The following is a 21,265-nucleotide window of genomic DNA, read 5'->3' on the forward strand; positions in this document are numbered from 1 at the left end:
ATACATGCTCTCCTATTCATCCAATTAAACGTAGGTCAAGGAAGGTGAACATTCAACACATTTGTGACAAACTTGCCATATTAATATTTTGCCAATTTTGTGAAAATGTAATCACACATTGTCCACATGTACTATCTAGACCTATTAGGAGAATCATGCATTATGGCGGAGGCATACCAGTCGCCATAGCGACATTTCTAGTTCTGTTTGCGTTTGTTAAAATTTCTATGTAACTAAAAAACTGCTGGTCCCAAGGACTTTGTTGTAATGAGAGTCCACTGTACTAATTTTATTTTTGTCTTGTTTTGTTTTGTTTTCTCCATTTTTTCTGATATACCCATTCTTCTGTTTGTTTTCATTGCATTCTGACATTCAGTTAAATCAAATAAAGAGTTATATTTCCCTTTAAGTACTGATAAACTGCTGAGTCTGGTAAATAGTTTAGACATGACTGTACTCATTCCTAGTTTTCCTGCATGTGGCTATAAACATTAATAGCCTCAGTAATTAAACTGCTGACTCAGTGTCCCTTTTTAGCAAACTGTAAAGTTGTGAACACGTTAATGTATGTTTGGTGAACTCAGAAATAGTTAATAGTCTCAAAAGTGTTCTTTGTTTGCTGCCAGTGAACCTTTCATTTTTACCTTCCCAGAAAGGCATCTTCATAGAATTTTGCCTGTCAATGGGTTAAATGGCTATTAGGCAACTGTACAAAAAAGGAGATCAAAATATCATTGTCATAGGATGTTGATACAGCAAAACGCAAGTAGGACGTCACTTTATACTCACAAGGATAAAAACTGCAGTCATAAAATGGAGCGCATTCTTGAACTGCAACTCACTGATCAGTAGTCTTATTTTAAGACACAAGTTTGCTAACACATGTACATATGCATAGGACCTACCCCATGCCCACATGACTATTTTTTTTCTTTTTGTCTAATGATTATGATAATGATTATCAAGGCATTACATTTGTTTGAGCAGTAGATCCATTTGGAACTATTAAGTATCCTACATAGTATTTTATTTTTATCCAGATCTTTTCAATTATTTTTTTTTTCTTTGGGGGGAGGGGGCTACACCACCTATATGAACATCTTCATACATTTTATGCAGACGATATTGAGACAAATTATTTCAAACTTTCATTTATGCTGTAATTGCAGCAAAGTTTTCGTCATGTTTTGCTCTCTGAGAGACTGAGATTTTTGCTTTTTATTTCTAATTGATTTATTTCCATATTTTCTTGTTTGTTTTGTTCTCAACCGCAAGAAATAGCAACAATGAATAGTAAAATATTGAAAATATCAGCAGTCTGCAGACCGGAAGAAAAGGTGATTAATATTTGTATGACTGCTGATTAATTGTAAATATTGATAATGGGGGTTTAGAAATTTGTTGTTGAGAAATTAAAGTGATATTACTTCCTATGACTCAAGTATTTGCAGTGCTTTATGGTTGTTTGAACACAAACCCTTCTGTGCCTCAGTACACATTCTTTTCCTCCTGTTTTTAAAGTGTGCCACACTAGACATAATAAGAAAATTTTTAAAAAATGGCTTCAGCTCATTCAACCAATATTTGAAAGATCTATTTTGGACCGATCATTGTTCCTCTATTAATTTGTACTTCCGTTTTCAAACAAATAGGCGAAGAAATCAAATGGAGAGAACAAATTGAATAAGCAGAACAACTACTTTCCTGTCTTTTACTTCAAACATGCAGATCTGCCGTGTAATCTGAGCTTCTCAAACCCTTTGAATGACCTCTCAAAAATTAGTTTGTGAAAGTGAAAAACTATTAAATGAAATCAAAACTGATTAATGTGACTGGAGCTTGTCAAGTGGGGTGTTAGCTCTTCACTGAAAGAACTCAACTAGTTTAATTGCAAGTTCAAAAGGAGTGATTCTTGCAAATTTTTTAAATTTGATAGACTTCAGGAATAAGAGAAATCAGTCTCACTTTTATACAGGTATGTTTGTTTCAAAAACAAATTATAACATGTCTTGTGTGAACGTGCCCCACATACCAAATAATTTGACTTGTGCCATGGTAGGGAGCACGCTTGACACGACCAGAAACACCGCTACCGCGACCGACCCGAACACGACAGAGGACACGGGTAGGTTCAGGAGCGTCATTTGGTGAAACAAATTGATGTGAATGCGCAAAAAAAATAGCAAATAAAGCCAGGGGTCATGTTTGTAAAATGTAGAAAAGCCTGTTTGTGACCTGCAGTCATTGTACATGTACATCAGCTTCTACTGCCAAGTTTGTGTAGTTGATTTATCTCTTAATTGTTTGTTTGTTTGTTTGTTTGTAAAGAGAAAAAAAGAAAACAAAAACAAATAGTCCTAGCCCTGCTATCATTCATTTTTATTCTGTGGTGTATCTACAGTGCATGTCTTCATTGGTGATTAGAACACACATTGGTCTACTGGGAAGTCGGCGTACTGTAATGCAACGACCTTCGCAAATGTCATGCTAATTTTTACAAAATATCAGCAGCAGGAAAAAAAAATGATCTCTCAGAATCTAGTCCAACATTAGAAGCACTTCTGCACTTGATTTTCACAGCGTTTTTATACATGCCATCTATTTGTTGCATTTAAAGGGAATTTCTGGAGTTCTTTATCATGAAAAGGAAGCAAATGCAACACAGACATATCATATATATGTAATACTTGTACAATATGTAATAATATTTATATTGCTTTATAATTCCTGGTGTGTGCTATCAAATCGGGCTATTCAAATAAATACTTTTCTTTGCAGGCAGCGAATTCTGTGAATTCAGTCAAAATAGATCAGTTCCACTAGTATTCAAATTGGCTTAAATACGCACAGTGAAATCATGCAAGCAAAATGAAGAACGGATATATCCTTGGAACATTAAACTTTCGTGTTTTCACCCAATATTGATTTCAATCGCAACATCATTTGCAAATTGAATTATATTAGCAGGGAAAGTGATGTTTATATACAATATCAAGCCATAATGCATGCCCACCATGTGATTGCATACAATCTGTGTCATCAAAACTGATGTCTTTGAATTCCAGCATGCTGTTCTGTGATTTTCTCACAATTTTGAAAGGCAAGTTGAACTTGAATGGAGTGCAACAAGTGAATCTACAAAAGTTAACCAAAACAAAACAAAAACAAAATCCTTTTCACACAAACTGAAAAAGCATCATTTGAATCACGATTTTGTGCTCTTGTTCACACGTAACACAGGCAAGAAGAATAAAACAAAACTGTGATCCATTTCACATCGCACCTTGTCAAAAAGAAAAATCAAGACTCCGGTCGCTCTGAGTCGAGCATGGCCAAACTGGACATGCGTGAGTCTCAGAGCTATAAACCCAACCATTCTGAAGTGTCCAACCACAAGCCTTGCACATTGGAATGTAAAAGAAACCTTTACAATTTCACGCACCATTCATATGCACTTTGCACTTCAAATAATCTGGACTATTCAGAAGAAAAATATATATATATATATTTATAATGAACAAATTGTGGCTATTTTGAAAACATCACACTTTTAGTGGTGTGCGGATCGTGTTTTGAATCTCACTATAAAGACACTTAAGCAGCTGTTTTTATCATGTCCAAAGTCTTTTAAAAAAAATGTTGTGTTGCATTTTAAATTGCGACACAAAATATTTATGACTTTGCGGTTGTGTGAATGACCTACACATGCACAGAGGTTGCAAACCGTCCAAGACCTCAATAGCCACCAAGTGCAATAGGATGTGAAACCATTATACTAAAAGTGTTGTCAGACCATAGGCCACGCCCGTTATACTGTACATCGAAACTACTGTTAAAACCAGAAACGTTTGATGCATGAAACTTTTGTGATTCGTAAATTGCTGCTGGCATTCAGTGAATGCCAAATTCATACCACAGATCTATGTACCAATACATCATTTAAGTTGGACAGGGTCAGAATGTCAATGATATAAAAAAAATAAAAACACTAAAATCACAAATTGAGATAGCGAAATCCTTATGAGACAGCACTTGCCATTTGCTTTGTTATTGTTATTAGAACATTCAAAAATGTTAGCTCGGTATGTTTTCTGCTGATATAATATGAGTGTACAGTAGTTACGTGATGATGGTTTCCATTTTAAAATGATGAATTACGCTACAATGCATTCAACTGAGACTGAGGAAAAAACTGAGATGACTCCTGTATAATCTTATAGTCCTTCAAACAAGATGTTGAAACTTGTACAGGTTTTAAAAATGTAGACAAACAGTTAGCAACCATCTGCAGTTTGTATGTATTCAACAATTTATGCTGCGGAGGATGAGAAGTAGTGTGTGGTTCTGCCTTTATAGAGTCATGGCTATATCATGCCTGTAATCAATAGATAATTGATACACAGCAAGTCACAGTAGCATTTATAATTTGGTATGCGGAGCCTCTCCGGTGCTTCGTAGGGGGTGGAGCCTGTTGGAAGATGATGCGTTTTGTAGGAGGAATCGCTATCATCTCTCCACGTTTAGCGTAGCATCAATGACCCCCCGTATCTGGAGCTCACTGAGATGCATGGGGAAGGGTGGAGGGAGTTGGGGGTGGGGGTGAGGGGGGCAAGCAATTATCGGCAAGTGCGCTCCGGGCAATTTGCGCTTGACGTTCTCGTCACTGCTGACGACGCTCCCCCCGTCAGACATCAGCGATGCAATTTTTAGGGAGTAAAAGAGTGAAGAGGTCCGGCGAGGGGCTGATTGGTAAAGGGCAAGTCCAAGATAAGGTCCCCTCAGAAGGCAAAATTTCATCTTTGCTCAATATTGACATGTTTGGTATCATTTTGAAGCTTATGAGTTGAAGTTTTGATTTCCATGGAGGAAAAAATGATATTATGTAAATTTATGCAAATTTCAAGGGCTTCATTTGCATAAATGTGAAACACAGCGTTACGTATGGGACATTTATAAAAATTCATATTAATTCAAAGGAAAGCAAATGATATTTGATTAGTATGTGGACATAAGAAGTTCATCACATAGTTTAACTTGGTATGAAAATTTAGGGATTATGCAAATGATTATGCAAATTAGCTCGTGTCCTATCACGAGATGTCCCATACGTAACAAAATGAGGTCATTTTTTTAGGTTTTTTCTGAAATTGCTAAGGTTATTTTAATGCCCTTTTGGAAAGTTCTAATTTATTGTTTAGAGAAATTATATACCAGAGAAAAAAGAAAAAAAAGTAAAAGAAACATTTTTTATTAGGCATTGAAATAATGTTACGTATGGGACAAATGTGTTACGTATGGGACATTCTCATACATATTGCATGTGAATGCATGTAGCTAGCTGGGAAGGTCTCTCAGTACACAAATGGTCAATCATCCTGAAGAAAGCATCCCAACATTGCAGCTACTTTTTGAGTTATAGACACTTGAAACAATACATGAACTTGACTGAACAATTTTCAGAAAGGGGGAGGGGAAAATGGCAAAATACACAATGAAAAATCAGCATATAAGGGATGGTATAGTTTTTTGTAGAAATGAGGATTCAGTTTTCAACATTTAATGAGATGATTGGAAACCAATTATATGAATTACTTATTAGAGCATACAATCTTAAGACTAGAGGAATTCAAAGTTTATGTGATGGAGTTCCAATTTGAAATGGTTGTGATATATATAAAAATAAAGTAAAATGATTTTTTATTTATTGCAAGTGATACACAAATTGTCCTTATTCAGTTTTCAATAGTAGCCACGACAAAATTCATGGGTATACATACTGAGGTGTGACTCGAATCAATGACCTGACTGCTAGACAGACATCACATATCTACTCGATCACTGGGGTTCCACGCAGCAGGTATTGCTTATTTATTAAACTTGATATTTCTTGTGTCAAGTTGTTTTTTATTGAAACTGAATGGCAAACTGCCCTTCATCAATGGAAGTAAACACTTAACTATTCAATTTTTCAGTAGTAACTATCCTGATGAAAATAGGGCATACAGTACATACTAAGGTTGGTCATAAAAAATATAGAATATGATTAAATGTGATTATGATGGTAAATATCTGGGGAATATTGTTTCCTTGTCAATCTAGATCAGTATTTGAGTAATTTCAACTGATTCCACCTCAATAATTATGCAAAAATTTGTTTATGGGTATTTTGCAAAATTATTTTGCAAAATACCCATAAACATGGTTCTCCACACACTAAACGAATGGGGGACAAAGGGCATGCATACCCAAGTTGGTCATAAATATATAAAAATATGATTGAATATGATTATGATGGTGAATATTTGGGGAATATTGTTTCCTTGACAATCTGGATCAGTATTTGAGTAGTTTCAACTGATTTTACTTCAATAATTATGCAAAATACCCATAAACATGGTTCTTTACACACTAAATGAATGGGGGACAAACTGTCCCATACGTAACTGTCCCATACGTAACGCGTCATGTCTGTCTTTAATTAGAACCTGTAATTAGAGCTTTTTGCCTAATTACATGAAACTTACCTGTGATAATCTTGAGTGTTGTGACTTTCATCACAGTGAGTTACAAGTTGTAGAATGATATACTTTCAGAGAGTTTTGAGGTTGAAAAAAATGTTCAAAAAAACAAAATTTTTCTGGTCCCATACGTAATGGCACATATTTTCTCTTCTAGAATATAATTGTCAAGGTCATTTTTCTCAATTTTTTACATGATTATACTTCTCCTAGATATCAATCACCATGATGAAGTTCAATATGATCAAAGGCCATTAACACTATTTTTCAGGTCATAAAAGTCTCTGAATGTCCCATACGTAACGTGCGCGTTATCTTGGACTTGCCCTAAAATAGATGGTGGAAAACAAGCAAAATGCCCTGACCTGGATTGGGAGTGAGTGATGCGTTGTATGGCGTTGACGATTGGAATATACATATATGCTTAAAGGGATTGTATAGCTTTGGTTGAGACCTAACTTCTGGTTTCGAACATTTTTGGGTGAGATAATGAGAGACTTCTTTGAAATATGAAAAAGCATGTAATTCCAAGAGGGACTCAACATTCATTTGATTAAAAAACGGTTTTGAAATGGCAGAGATATCCAAAACAGAGCAATCCTAATAAAATGTGGGACCTACCTTTTTCATCATTATAGCTTTTTTTTTAATGTTGTTTTTTAATGTCTCGCCATTCTCAGCCATTCCAAAAGCAATTTTCATCGAATAAACTTTGAATTTCCCTTAGAATGGTACTGAGTATGCTCTGTACTATTTCGTTAGGGGTTTCTCAGTATCTCGCAGGAAGTTTAAAAGCCCAATCATCATATCCACCAATACTATACCATCCCTTTAACTCTGCTATGACCACCTATACCTGTGTCACGTCAGTTTGTTATTTCCAAGTTTCGGTCTTCAAAGGGTTAAACGCGTTGTGTAATAAGGCTTTGCATTCTTAGAAACCAGAATAATACAGGATTGACTCTGATGATTGGTTTGGCCAAAACCCCCACCAAAAACAATAATGATGACATTGAAAAAACAACATAAGTGATTTACATTCAGCTTCACTGCATGCAACCAGGAATTCTTCAAATCAAGTCAAATACTTTTAATGAATGAAACATGATGAATATGAAAAAAGAAAAAACAAGCAGATTAAAAGCAGGTGTTAATGTGGATATTGGTTAGGCACAAATTTCTGCTGAAGTAATGATTACACACTTTGAAAATGTGATTATAAGAGCTCCTGATTACCCGGATTTCTTTGGTGGTGGTGGCATTATCTCTTGATGTTTTGTGATTGTGGTAGATTATGCTATCATGATTGATCCTCCTTTAATCCTATAAGGCCCTGATTAACATGGAAAATATGGTTAGATGTTTGTGTACGGTGTGTTCTAGTGGCTTCCTTTCTGTTTGTTTTTGCCAGTTTTCATATTTCCATATTTGCTTGCCTCTCTCCTTCATAGTTCCTAGTTGTGAGGTATTCAAAGATCAAATTTTGATTTTCCAAGTCAGTAATAATTCATGTGGTTATTTTTGCGTTGTGGTGAGCTTGTTTTGTATTCGTTTGTGGTGCCTCATCCAAGAAAGAGATGACATGGCATTTTATTAGTAATTTCAGACTTTTATGAATTCATATTATGCACAAAGAAAAGAAAGCATAGGATAATTGCAGAGAAAGACGATGCCATCAGTATTTGTATATAGATATTTAAAAACAGAAATTGAAATGGTAGCAGTAGCAGGTAGAAGTAGTAATAGTAGTAGTAGTAGTAGAAGTACTGTAGCAGTAGTAGTAATAGCAGTAGTACTTAGTTGTAGTAGTAGTAGTAGTAAGTTATTGTAATGTACTGTATAAGCTGTAATTTTCGTGAATTTCGCGAATCTCAGTTGGACTGCAAATTTAACAACATGCGAAAATGTCACCATACGCTAAGGTAGTAGTGCACTTAGGCCTTTGTGTCAATTCGCGAAAACAACATCTCACGAAAATGTATGTGACCTCATTCACGAAAACATCTGTACGTGAAAATAGCAGCGGTAGCAGCAGCAGCAGCAGCAGTAGTAGTTTTTAGCAGTAGAAGTAGAATTGATAGTGATGATGATAATCTGAAATTAGTAATCATATACCAATAAAGAGAAAAGTCAATGTACTTTTAAAGATTTAGTGGTGATTTAATATGATATCAGCAACAAATATGAAGACAATTATAGCATGTATAGCTGTAATATTTTTTTTTGTATTTCTTGCATAGTACATGGACTACTTTTTTACAAACAGTACATGTATGTATCATAGCGGTAAAAATACATTTTGGTCTGTTGGAATAAGCCATGCCTAAGCAATTTATGTAAACACAGTCCCTGTGATGAACTAAAGTCGCTCACACGATGTCGGTCTTTACGGTCCGGAGGCTACGCCTTGAAGTAATTGCTCTAGACACCCCAATTTGACAAAGGCAATTGACGTTAACGAGATTGTAGAGTTTTCCAGCAATATCTGTAAATGTCATTACATCCCTGCCCTACATTGTGTGTTGAGAGCTCTAAATTGGGTAGGGGGCATCTCAAAGCTACTGTATTCTAAAGGATACTGGCAAAATTCTATCTATGGTAGCCTGCTTGCCTTTACAATTTGTGTTTATGCTTGATACTTTACAAGAAGGTTTAAAAAAGAAAAATGTGTAAATACTGTTAATCATTAATACAAGGATTTGCCATTCATAGAAATATCAAAAATTTGACAAGAAAATGTCTTCAAAATGCATAGACACCTTCAAATAACTATTTTTACAGTTGTTTGTTGTGTTCATTTTGTAGTTTTGATATTCCACAAGTTGACAACATTTATGTAATACAATGATATTAGTGCACCAAACGTTCAGACAGGAATGTGCAGTGTAGCAGTGTAAATTTGCAGAACTTTGTAATAATTTTCTGCAGCATACTGCAACTTTAACCCATTTAAGACGAGTCCTAAGTTATACTTGGGCAGGTGTCTGTAGGAAACGAGTACTGTTATAGCAAAATCAGTCCGTCCTCAATGGGTTAACCTTTTCAAACAAAGGCTAAATCATTTTCTTGTCTTTAAATCAAGACGGTCTCCTTTGAAAAAGTGTGAATGTGCCTCAAAGTCAATCATCACTTTCTCACAAGTGCAAAATTAACGAGGCTTTTACACACTGACTAGAATTACATGCTGACTAGAATTCATCTGACATAATGAACACATGCACAACATTTCTCACCATATTACAAGCACTCATCATCTGAGCGGGACGGAAACATTTATCGCCTGTCGGTGTAAAGTCGCCCTTCTCCAAACCATCACTCGCCCATGATGCTCGGCTAATGGTTCTTCCATCACGATATTCGCACCTCAATGGTCAATTACGAAAACTAATAACTGTTGAAAATGCGCTTCACTCCCCCTGACGGCTATTTGACGTCCCAGGGCCGTTATGGGGATAACAGATGGTGACCCACCTGTGTGGTATACAAATATGAGTTGCAGGGTTAGCCCATCATTTTCATGCATGGACGGGAGTGAATTTGGTTGACATGGATTTTACATGCAAGTTAGATCGCCCTCAAGTTGAATCAAAGATTCCTTGTGCGCGGTAAAATGCACTTATCAGCACAGAATGCGTGTGAAGTGAAGGGGTGAAATTTGATTGAGATTTTATTGGGTTTGTGTCCCAACCAGATGGTATTGTGAACACGCAGATCTTGGAAATTACAAGGAACTGATAACAAGCATTTCACAGGCAGGAAACAAAAGAAAGACTGCATATTAATAATCATAAGTAGTCACTGAACAATATGTCAACACTTTGAGATAAATATCACTGTCTATGACTACAGTTTGTAGCTCTTGTGATGCTGTGAATCCTGTGTCATATTTATTTTAAAAAAACCACACACACCCACACTTTATTGATGAGGATATTGCATTGTTCTTCCACCTTAATCATTCATTTTATGAAATACAGTGACCTGTCATCAGCTATGGCAATTTTGCATGAATGTTGCATCCATGGCATGCTATAAATGGCATGATATTAACACAACTCTCTTACCATTAAAATTCTCATTAAAAAATCTCATCAAAATATAGTGTATGAGTCCTTTCCTCTTTGTGCTAGAGAATGTTGAGATACAGTGTTCATACTGAGAAGAATCAAATTTCATACCTAGTCATCTGTGCTTTGTAAAGTAGTGAATCAGTAATGTCTTCTTGATCACATCTTTTTGATTTATCTTTTCTTTAAAGCTATGATAAACATGACACACAAATTTGAAACCAAGCTCTCCTCAAGAACACATTTTAATCTTTGTCTTTCTCTTCTACATAATGTATATATTATAGCTATTATGTTCTTCTATTTTTGAATGTGTATCTTTATTTTTTGTTCTTTATATTCTGTATTTATTAAAGCATATCTCTTTTGGCAGCAAAGCAAATGTATTTATGTATTAACAGAATGATAATGGCAGTGCCAATGTGTAGCATCAATAGAGGCTCTGGCTGGCTTGGCACATAATATATCGGGGAGGCAGTATCAGTGACTTGTGTGATAAAATGGATTCCCAGCAGCAACAGAGTTTGTATTCTTTAATTCATCCACATCTGCGCATAGAGGGAGCACAGCTTTTGCCTTGCACCAGGTTGAAAATAGCACGGTGCTCGATAAATGTCATCCGATCTTCCCGAAGAGATGCGTACGTACGTACCGTGCATATTCGCGAGGAGAGTGAAGGGAAGGCTGATTATGTATGTATGCTGAGGCCCTGCATCTGCCCTCGCGTGCTACCCTGCACCAGCAGCCGTTCGGTAATATAGCACAGCCACTCTGCATGTGCATAAAATTTACAGCAGCAGTGGCAGCCACAGGGGCACAGTGTGGGACTGTGAGGTTGTAGGGTTGGTCGCCATGGTGACGCACCCTGTACAGCCAGTGGCAAACTGGGGTTTCCCCATATCCCTATTAGTCTGTGAAACTAGACTCCAACGGCAGTAAAAGAAGTCCCTTAAGTCAAATGTATGCTACTGCACCTCTTCTGCAGCAAAAGGAATAAAATGAAAATGCTTTAATAGAAATCTTTTGACATTAATAGTGTGAGTATACCACTGGGGTGTTCCACAAAGGGTTTGAGCATGTCGCTTCAACATGCTCAAATTCTTGTGCAACATCCTCAAAAGCCAGCAACATGGTATGCAACATCCTCAAGAGTTGGCAACATGCCCCAAATTAAATGTAATCAAAAACATATGAATAACATGTGCGAAACTTGAGAAACATCAAAGTATTCAGAAAATGTGTGTACAATGCATGACACAAGACATCAAACGTACCGGTACTTTGTATCAGTGTAAAAGGATATATGCATCTCGAAATATTTCGAACAACACTGTATGCACAATTTGTCATCTGCGCTCCACACACACATACAATTCCCACAATATTCTCACATTTAAAGCTTGCAACCTGCTCAAATTTCAAGTTGTGGATCACCCTGGTATAATACCATCAAGGGGGAGGGGAAGACAATGGGTAGAGCATATGTCGCAATTTACATATTTTGATGATAACAGTGACAACGATAACAACAACAGGAATTTGAATGATAATACATGCTAATATTTTAAATCTGAAACTCCCATAGACTTGGTGCACAGGCCACCAAGTTTCTGTGTGGAAAGGGTTAAAGTAATGATATTGAGATTTAATAATTGTGTTTATGTCTAGGATGTGTATAGAGGCATTGCATTTGGAAAGGCTAATATATTCTTTGCCAGTGGATGCGATGGTTGCTTTGTCGTACAAGGGAAGGGGACTTTGTTTCGCCGAGTATTTCCTAAAAACTTGCTGTGTGATTCTGCAGCTGCCAAGCTTTCACTTAGTACCTAAAGCTTTTAAAGAGATGAAGTTTCACTGGGAAGAGACGTCATATGTAATACATGGAAAGAATGAGTCAAGTTCTACTCTGATATCAATGACTGGATTGTGCAGACTAATCGTGGAAACACTCGAGAGCGCGAAGCTCCGACACTGAATGTACAAATTTCAAGATGGCTCGCTATATATCGAAGGGTGACGTAATTGTTTTGATGCATTGCAGGCAGGGTGTGGCTGTGAGATGAAAGTGTTGTGGCGTCACTGATGAACATTTAATGGTGATGATACGCTGATACCTGTCGATGCGATATTTCTGCCTTTTACTGCACTGCATGTGCAGAGTGAATAAAGAGTGTGAGATATTAAAAATAGAATGTTTTGACCATGTTCCACAGTCAGGCATTTTCTTCACCCAGAAGAGAGCACTTGAATGCTTTTGATATAGAAATAAGATTGTGTTTTTTCTTAGATCCATTTGCTTGAGTCGTGTTATAAAGCATGTATGTGCTGCTTCCCTCTATTTTAACCAATGGTTTCTGTGTTTTTGGGGGGTTTTTTTTTCTTATTCATGCTCTATTTGTGTGCATGTGTGCATGTGTGAGTGTGTATGTGTGTGTGTGTGTGTGTGTCTGTGTATTTGTGTTTGTGTCCAGTGTATGTCGTCATGCATGTGGAAATAGATTATATAGAAATAATGGATACGGAAATAAATGAAATGAAATTAAATATGTGTGTGTGTGTGTATGTGTATGTGTATAGTGCGGTTTTTGGTGGATGGATATTGGCAGCCATTTGGGTGTGGTTGTTTTTGAAAACAGTATAAACAATATGAAGCTCTTGTGATATGAATAGATGATGAAGAAGATATCTTTCAGTATCAGTTGCACTGTACTTCACGTGTGTACTCAGACACAGTTATTGAAATTTGAAGTGGGGGCGATGCATGAAAGCAAAATTGTAACCAAGTATAGCAGCTGGTGACTAAATTGATCTGTCATTATCTGTTTCACATCCACTGTATCCGACATCACTAGAATTGAGAGTGCAACTATGTACTTGAGAGTTGTTATTTCTTTCTATTTTGGGCAATCAAATTGCACTTTACATATGTAATACCTTTTTACCCCCCCCCCCCCCAAAAAAAAAAAAGAAAGAAGATGATAATAATAATGAAATGACAATAATAATAATGACAATAATAGTAATGATATTATAATTAATAATAACAATAATGATGATAGTAATAGTAATAATAATAATAATAATAATAATAATAATAATAATAATAATGATAATAATGATAATAATTCTCATGTTGAATACAAATGTTCTCTGGTCCCAATGTAGGCATGCACAATTCACAAGATATTACAAGTGCTAAGTTGCATTAATAATGGCTATACAATGTTATGCGGATAGTGTGAACAATGCCAAATAAAGTGAATGTTTGCTATACAACAAAACACTAATTCCATCACGTGAAAAGGTTTATTGAAAATAAACACTTGGACTTTGAAACAAGCATTATATTTCCAGGATACTCCATGCTAGATTTCATCCTGCAAGTGCTCTGAAACTTTCGCATTCACATTCTGCCTTCTCGGACAATGTTTCACTTATCTGCTCTTTACTTAGCAGTACAACCTGTAGTTTTGATAAACAAGCGTTGTAGGTCTGGATCAAATATTCATTCTTGACACAAAGGGACTTCCTTTTTATGGCAGCCGAGATGGTTAATATTTTCCTAACACCCCAACCCTGCTTTCTATTCATTAATTGCTTTCTAATAAAGAACAACAAAAAAGCATGAAAAAGCAAGTCAGAACAAAACAAAACAAAATGTCAAAGGAAAAGAAGAGAATAATTTCTTTTCATAAGCAATGAATTGATGGGCTTAGTGTTAAATGCATGTAATTGTGTTCATGAAAGATACACTGAATGCAACAGCAAGTGCATGCACATTTACCATATTACATGAGCCATAATTTCTAGACTTTATTCAAAAGGTGTAAATTGATGGGAAAGGCTAAACATTGTCATTCCACCCTGCTCTCTATAGCAAATTCAATTCTCGATATCACCAGTGCGCGAAAAACTTGTGAACACGCTGCAGAGCCCTGTCACAGATGCACTGTGGGGTTCCTTGGAAGCATTGTCATTTAGTGTTGTTTTGCGGGTGTCTTTATAGTTCCCATGCAGTTCAGTGCAATTTTTTTCCGCTTTTCTTTTGTTGCCTGCTTTTTTTCTTCTGTTAGAACACCAAAAAAGGTTAAAATTCCATTTCCAGATTTTACTTTTTTGCGGTCACCAGAGCCATGGTTTACTAAGTACTGCAAGGCTTCAATGTACTGGTCACATGATGGAAAGCAAAGAAATCTTGAACAAAAATCCCCCTGAATAATGACAGAATGTGACCTGAGTGCATATTTATGCAGCCAAACCAGGCCAACTTTGTCCCCTGAGCGATCCCATAATGCATCTAAAACACTGCTCGCTACACCTCACCTAGCTGGTATTGGTGATACTGAGAATTCCAGACAAATACTTCAAGTGTGTGTTCATGGACAGGTCACTTTATCTACCCTACAGAATTGATGCATGTCTACTTTAAATCATTCATCTATACACAGAGCGTTGAATTATAGGATCAGTGCTTAAAACATTGAATTAGAAATACATGATGTACAATTATAGAGAAGCATTGTACTTTCAAGTCTGACTGTGATATTTTTAAACCAAATTTTCCAACACTTGCATACATCTCCGGGGTCGACATGAATAATCATGCATATGGCCATCTTATATATCCCTGAATATAAAGTCACTAGCATAGTTTTCCTGCATAATTTGATATTTCTGTTTCAATGTAGTATTGCTGCAATTATATTATTTTGTTCTTTTTATCAAATGGTGCATTTGAATATCAGACTTTCTCTTGGCTTCATTTCAAGCAGTAGAGAATATAATCTGGAACTGAAGGAAACTGATATTCATTATAACATTAGGATATACTTTTTTTCTTCCTCATTGTCTTGTGCAATACTGTATAGATATCAGTGTTTACTGCAGCAGACTGTCTCTTTTATGCTCATTTTTCCCCAGTGTATCCTTTAGATAATGAAATGCATTTTGAATACAAATGGGGGTGTTTCATCAATTTAGTCAGCACTAACAAGTTGTCAGTCTCTGACAATTTTAGCAAAATCCGTGGTTTTGATTGGCTGAGATGCTCTGGTCACTGACTGCTACCATGGTGGTTGTCAGAGACTTGACAATTTGTCAGAGCCTGACAATTTGTCAGAGCTGACAACTTTCATGAAACGCTACCCTGAACTGTACAATGCTGCTTGCAATGTTTTTATTGTTTTCTAATGCTTGCATATAAAGTGTGTGTGTCTGTGTGTGTCGTGTGTCATCATGAATGAATGTTTTGTCAGTTTTGCAAGTTAAAAATGTTCAAAACTTTATGTTTGGATTCTGGTGCTAGAATGACAAGAGTGGGACACATTACACTTGGTTCTTGTTTTATTTAGATGTCGTTTAGATTTCAGATTTGATGTCACTTTATGACATACCTCACATTGGTCTGTATTTTCTCCAGTTTTGCAAGACAAAAATGTTCAAAACTTTATGCCTGGTGCTAGAATGATGTGGGACACATTACACTTGGTTCTTAGATGTCCCACTGACATACCTCACTCTGTATTTTCTCCACTTTGACCTACAGATAATGGTTCTGGCAATCTTGGAGCCATCGTCGGAGGCGTCATCGGTGGCCTGGTCGTCGTCGGTCTCATCATTGGCCTGTGCTGCTGCTTCAGCCGGTGTCCAGACATTTTCCCCGCAGGTTGCACGTACTGCTGCCCAGCCGCCTGTGAACCAATTTGCCCATCCGGTACGGCCGCACAAGCACTTCAACGAGTCCTTGTCGCTTGAAGACGACAAGTTATTTCACCCCTCTCCCCCAGGAATCCGACAGCTACTGTAAAAGTGGATATTTTTGCTCCACTAATTTTTCACGCTTGGCCGGGCAAGAAGAGTTTCGCGTGTTTTTAATTCCACGGAATAAAGACATCACGCACAAAAACATATGGCAAGCTAAAATATTTGCATGCTTTTATTTTCGCGCTAGTTTCTGGTTGTGCGAAACACTGCGAAAATTTTCACTTTTACAGCATTTTGTTTTTGGGTAGTAGTTCTTGTTTGTCACTGCATACAACACAGATCTCAAACCTGATTTAAAGGGGGGGGGGGTGGTGATGGAGAAAAAAAAGATTCTATGATAGATTTTCGTGATAACTTTGCCCAGGCATGCTACATGAGTCAGTAGTCGATGCACTGCCCAGATTTCTGATGGACTACGTACTCTATTAAAGTCAAAGGTCTGTGAACTTCACCTAAAGTTTCATTTTCCGGTGATTACAGCTATGAAAGAATGTCCAATAATGATTTGTTTTAGTAGGAATTATATAAATCAATAGACAGTTATTGGCAAAAAAACCCCCAATGACTGAATGAAAGGTCTGTGGCTAAATGTGACAGTAGAAAGTTTGACTAATACGTCTTCTACCAGCTCGAACTTCAGCTTCATGTATATGATATTATCTTCATTCCTGTCTTACAAGGAGTGACATGGTATCCAACTACCCAATAATTGTAGCCTATAATCTAGGCGGAAGATGCAGCTATGGAGCTGTTGAGCTAAATGTCTGACGGGGTGACACTAGTGTCTTTCTTAAGCAATACACTTGATGAAGTGAGACTACGAACAGTGGAAGCATCCACCCCTTATGAGCACCTCGTGCTTTACTCGATAATATGAAAACAGTGGCTATGAAAAGCAAGACGAGTAGATAAGGCAGATGATGTTTCACGTGAATCCACTGTTTGTAGTCTCTCCACATCAGACATTTCGCTTTTAATAGCAAAGACAATAGTCTCGCCGCATCAGACTTTTTTCTTGCGTAATAGCAAGAAAATAGCTGCATCCGCCACCTAGATTTATACAATGTAGGCTACTCATCATCTTCAGTGTAGAAGTGTAACACAATGCTCATGACCCCTGTGCATTGTTTTAATGATCTGATGATGCATTTCTATTTTTTAAATTCTTCTTCTTCTTCACTCTCCCCTTGTCTCACGTTCACCTGGTGTTCTCGTCTTCCGGTCCCGCCCTTGTTGACTTCGTCGCCACGGCGCTGACGGTTTGCGCTGCAGCGTGCGTCACACTCGAGACAAAGGGAAGGTGAGTGGCAACGGGAAAATGCGATGATGATCTGCCGGTCTGTCTGTCTGTCTGTCTCTGTTGTTCTGTCCATCCATCCATCTGTCTGTTAATATTTTTTTTCCCCCTGCCTGTCCAGTTGCTCCAGCTCGTCAGTAACAAGAAAAAAAAAAGCTATGCTTCCATCAGCTTTTTTTTGACAGTCATTGTGCTCATTTCTTCATTCCGTCAAAATATTGCATGGAGATGATGATGATGAAACAGCATTTATATGGCGCCATTTATCTGTAAAAACCTTCAAAGGCATGGAATGACCGCATGTCACAAAACATCGATAAACAAAGTAATAAACACCTTGGAACACAATCTGTGCTTCGCCAAGAGTGTACAACTGCCCTTTTGGCTAGGAATAATGTTGCTGGAAGAATGTGGACATTATTGCTGCATGGGTGACCCACTGCACCATTACAACCAGGGTGCCCCCTCCCCCTCTTCCTCCTCCTCCCCCTCCCCCTCGTCCCAAGAAGGGGCTGGGCACTGATGTTTCTGGGGAGATGAACAACCATCCCAGAGAGAACTTAATGTACTTGTAGCATGTTCCTCACTCTTGACCACTGCATGCTGAAAACGGATGCTCAAATTGTTTAACTCGACAAACCTACCAAATTCCAACCGGAGATGGTTCGGCGTCTTCACCTGTTGAAATATTCTGCACCCCATATCTCACTGGAAAGGCAGCACGCAGGCATGCCTCATGTCATTCAACTGTGAACTTGTCTTGGCGCAGCCATAAAAATGTGCATGTGAAAAAAACAAAAAACAAACAAATTGTACGTCTTCATGTCTTCACCTATGTTTTGGAACTTGGGGGAAAATATTACTTCGCTAGACAAAGAAACTATTACCAAACTGATCCAACCACTTGTGGATGCGTTGCTGTCCGTTGTTTGAATATTTTTCTCTGTTTTGTGGACAGCTGGCGCTAACCATCTACATGTATCTCAGGACACCTCAACCTCCTCTTCCTCACCCCCCTTTTCACCCCATCCCTGCCCCCTTTCTCTACATGTACATCCCAGTTTATCAGGGTTCTGACAGAAAGATTAAATACAACTGTAGTGGATCTTCTTGGAACACCATTTTCAATAGCTTCCTGAGACGATTTGATTGAAGGGCACATGTGCAACTCTAACATACATACTCTTTGAATTGTTACTCTAATTTTGCCTTTTAGTGACCCTATTAATACCTATCTTAAGTAAAGATAACATCTGAACTTTGTTTGGTGCATGAAATAGATATTTTCAGTGCTTCTCTAGTAAGTTACTGCTTTCATATTTATCGTTCCTACTAATTGTGATGTGTTTGCTACTAAATTGCATGTATATTGTAATCATGAATGTGATTTTTTAACCAACTTCATTGTATTTAACCATTAGACTGTGTATGATGTACACACTGACAGCTGATTTCATGCATTGTAAATTTTACATCAGATATTTATAGCAAAATGTTATAGTTGAGAATGTATGAATACCAATCTTTGTCAAGTTTCTTAATGCCCTTAAGCCAAAGCATGTGTAATTTCTGCATGATGTAATTTCTTCAATAACTTTTGTGCTGTAGCAAAGGCTACTGCTTGCAGTCAACAGTTGTTAGTTTGCTGAAACTAGAGATTGAACCAAAAGTGTGCAAAATACACACACAAAAAAGAGATTTGAATATATTCCTCCTGCATTGTTTGTGTTTCATCGTTTGTCCCCCTTGAAAAAATAAAGAATAAAAAATGATATTGAAAAGTATATAATATCAAACCATCTGTGATGCACAATTTTCATCTCAGAACAATCTTGCCAAAAACCTGAGGAGAAACATCTCTTCATAAACATGCACAAAGGGACAGAATATTTTAAGAAAATATCAAAAAGAAATCTGCACAAAGTGACCAAAGAAATTGTTCTAGATTTCTTATCAATTCATAGATTTTTTTTATTGAGATTAAAGGTGCGTAGTCCCGGTAGTGTAGAGGGCGCTGTTAATGATACTGCTGATCACTGTTAGCATTGATACGAAGATTACCGAAGTTGAGCTGTTATCAAGAGTAAAGTGCATAGGTGTTGCTATTAAAGTAACGTTGCCTTCATTGTCTTCTCTGCGTGTCACGCAGTCTGTAGTGCGTGCATATGTGCTTGTTATTATGACATCACAAAAGAAGTTTGCTAAAGCTGTCATCCCCCTCAGCCGAATCATGAGCCGAACTGTTATCCGACCACTGACTACAGTGAATCGGACTTCTTTGGACTCAGGGAAGTGGGCCACAGCGTAAGCGCTAAAGAGGAGTCGATAGTGTAGGTCTTCTATAGGAAACTTGCATCGTGCGCCCGCTTACGCATTTGACTAAAACACCAGGACCATGCACCTTTAATTCTGGAGTAGCAGAATAATGAATATGACTAATCTTTTATTGTAGCAGGTATAAAAATGTCACTTTGATTTGATGCACAAATGTTTGAAATATTCCATTCTAAGCCTACAGTCCTATAACTGTTTACCCCCTCCCTCTAAAATTAAAAAGGATTGTCAGAACAATTGCCATAATTAGATAAAAGATTATTAAAGTTTGCTGTGCTGTACAATTAGATCTGACTGTTGTATGTTATGAAACACATTACTGGAGCCAGTATGAAACACATTACTGAAGCCTCAAGTGGACATATTTTATGAGTTTTGGGGGTTGGAATGTGTGTTGGGGGGGGGGGGGGGGGTAACAAAAGCATTTTCTTTCTGTATTTACGATTTTGGCCATAAATTGATAGTAATCAGTAACTTTTCCCAGTTGCAACAATGTTTGCTGCCAGCTGTCATGTGGTAAATGGGACCCCCCCCCCCCCAAAAAAAAGGTAATATCAATAGTGATTATGATAATAATGGTAAATAGATAAATGAATAGAAATAAAGCAAGAAACATTTTATTACAGTGTAGGTAATAAACAATAAAGGTTTATGATCTGTGAGTTTCACATACACATATTTATGGCATGTATTGTTATTGATCTCATTTGCTGTTCTTTATTTTGTGTGCAATCTTGTTCTTTATGTCAAACTGTAATTGCTGTGAACAAAGGGTGCCCTGAGATTTAGATCTCTCCTTATCTGAACCAGCCAGTGGCAGGGGCTGTCCCTAAATCCTGGCCCCGTGTGCAATGCTTTTTGTGGGTCTGCCACCTACATGTAAAGCAGTAATATCTTGTAGAGGTATTTGTATACATTCTGTTATATTTGTTTGTTACTGTATACGCCATATATTTCGCAAGTCAAAATTTTCGCGAATCAGGAATTCCTGATGATTTCGCGAGTGGTAAAATTTGCGATTGTGAAGTCCTGTACCGAACAGAGAAGAGTACATGTGTATGTCACATTCACCTCGGGATCAGAGTCAGTATTTTTGCGTGTCTTTGATTTCGCGAATAGCACCTGACTCACGAAATTCGAAAAAATAAAAACCTCGCGAAATATTCGGCGTATGCAGTATTTTCTTTATATTGTGCAGTGGTGTGTATTTTGATCAGCAATGAGTGGCAGCCAATGTGTTGCCATTTCCTACTCATAGGCTGTGGTTACACTGGCAAAAGATTGAG

The 21,265-nt window shown here is 37.2% G+C and overlaps 1 protein-coding gene across 3 annotated transcripts in view; it reads left to right on the top strand.

Moving 5' to 3' along the window:
• LOC139711399 (uncharacterized) overlaps positions 1-18,614 on the top strand; it is a 274,375-nt gene extending 255,761 nt beyond the window's left edge. For 2 of the 3 annotated variants that reach the window (XM_071623284.1, XM_071623285.1), the window contains 2 exons: positions 16,131-16,298; positions 17,621-18,614. In XM_071623284.1, the coding sequence (XP_071479385.1) occupies positions 16,131-16,298; positions 17,621-17,652 (200 nt within the window). In that variant the 3' untranslated portion in view covers positions 17,653-18,614. Of the gene's footprint in view, positions 1-1,262; positions 2,126-16,130; positions 16,299-17,620 lie in introns of those variants that run through there. The other variant, XR_011709522.1, reaches the window with a different exon arrangement.
• The last annotated feature ends 2,651 nt before the right edge of the window (positions 18,615-21,265 follow it).

Source organism: Diadema antillarum, unplaced genomic scaffold (genome assembly GCF_040938485.1).
Source record: "Diadema antillarum isolate AM-2024a unplaced genomic scaffold, OU_Dant_1.0 seq00001654_RagTag, whole genome shotgun sequence".
Taxonomy (NCBI): Eukaryota; Metazoa; Echinodermata; class Echinoidea; order Diadematoida; family Diadematidae; genus Diadema; species Diadema antillarum.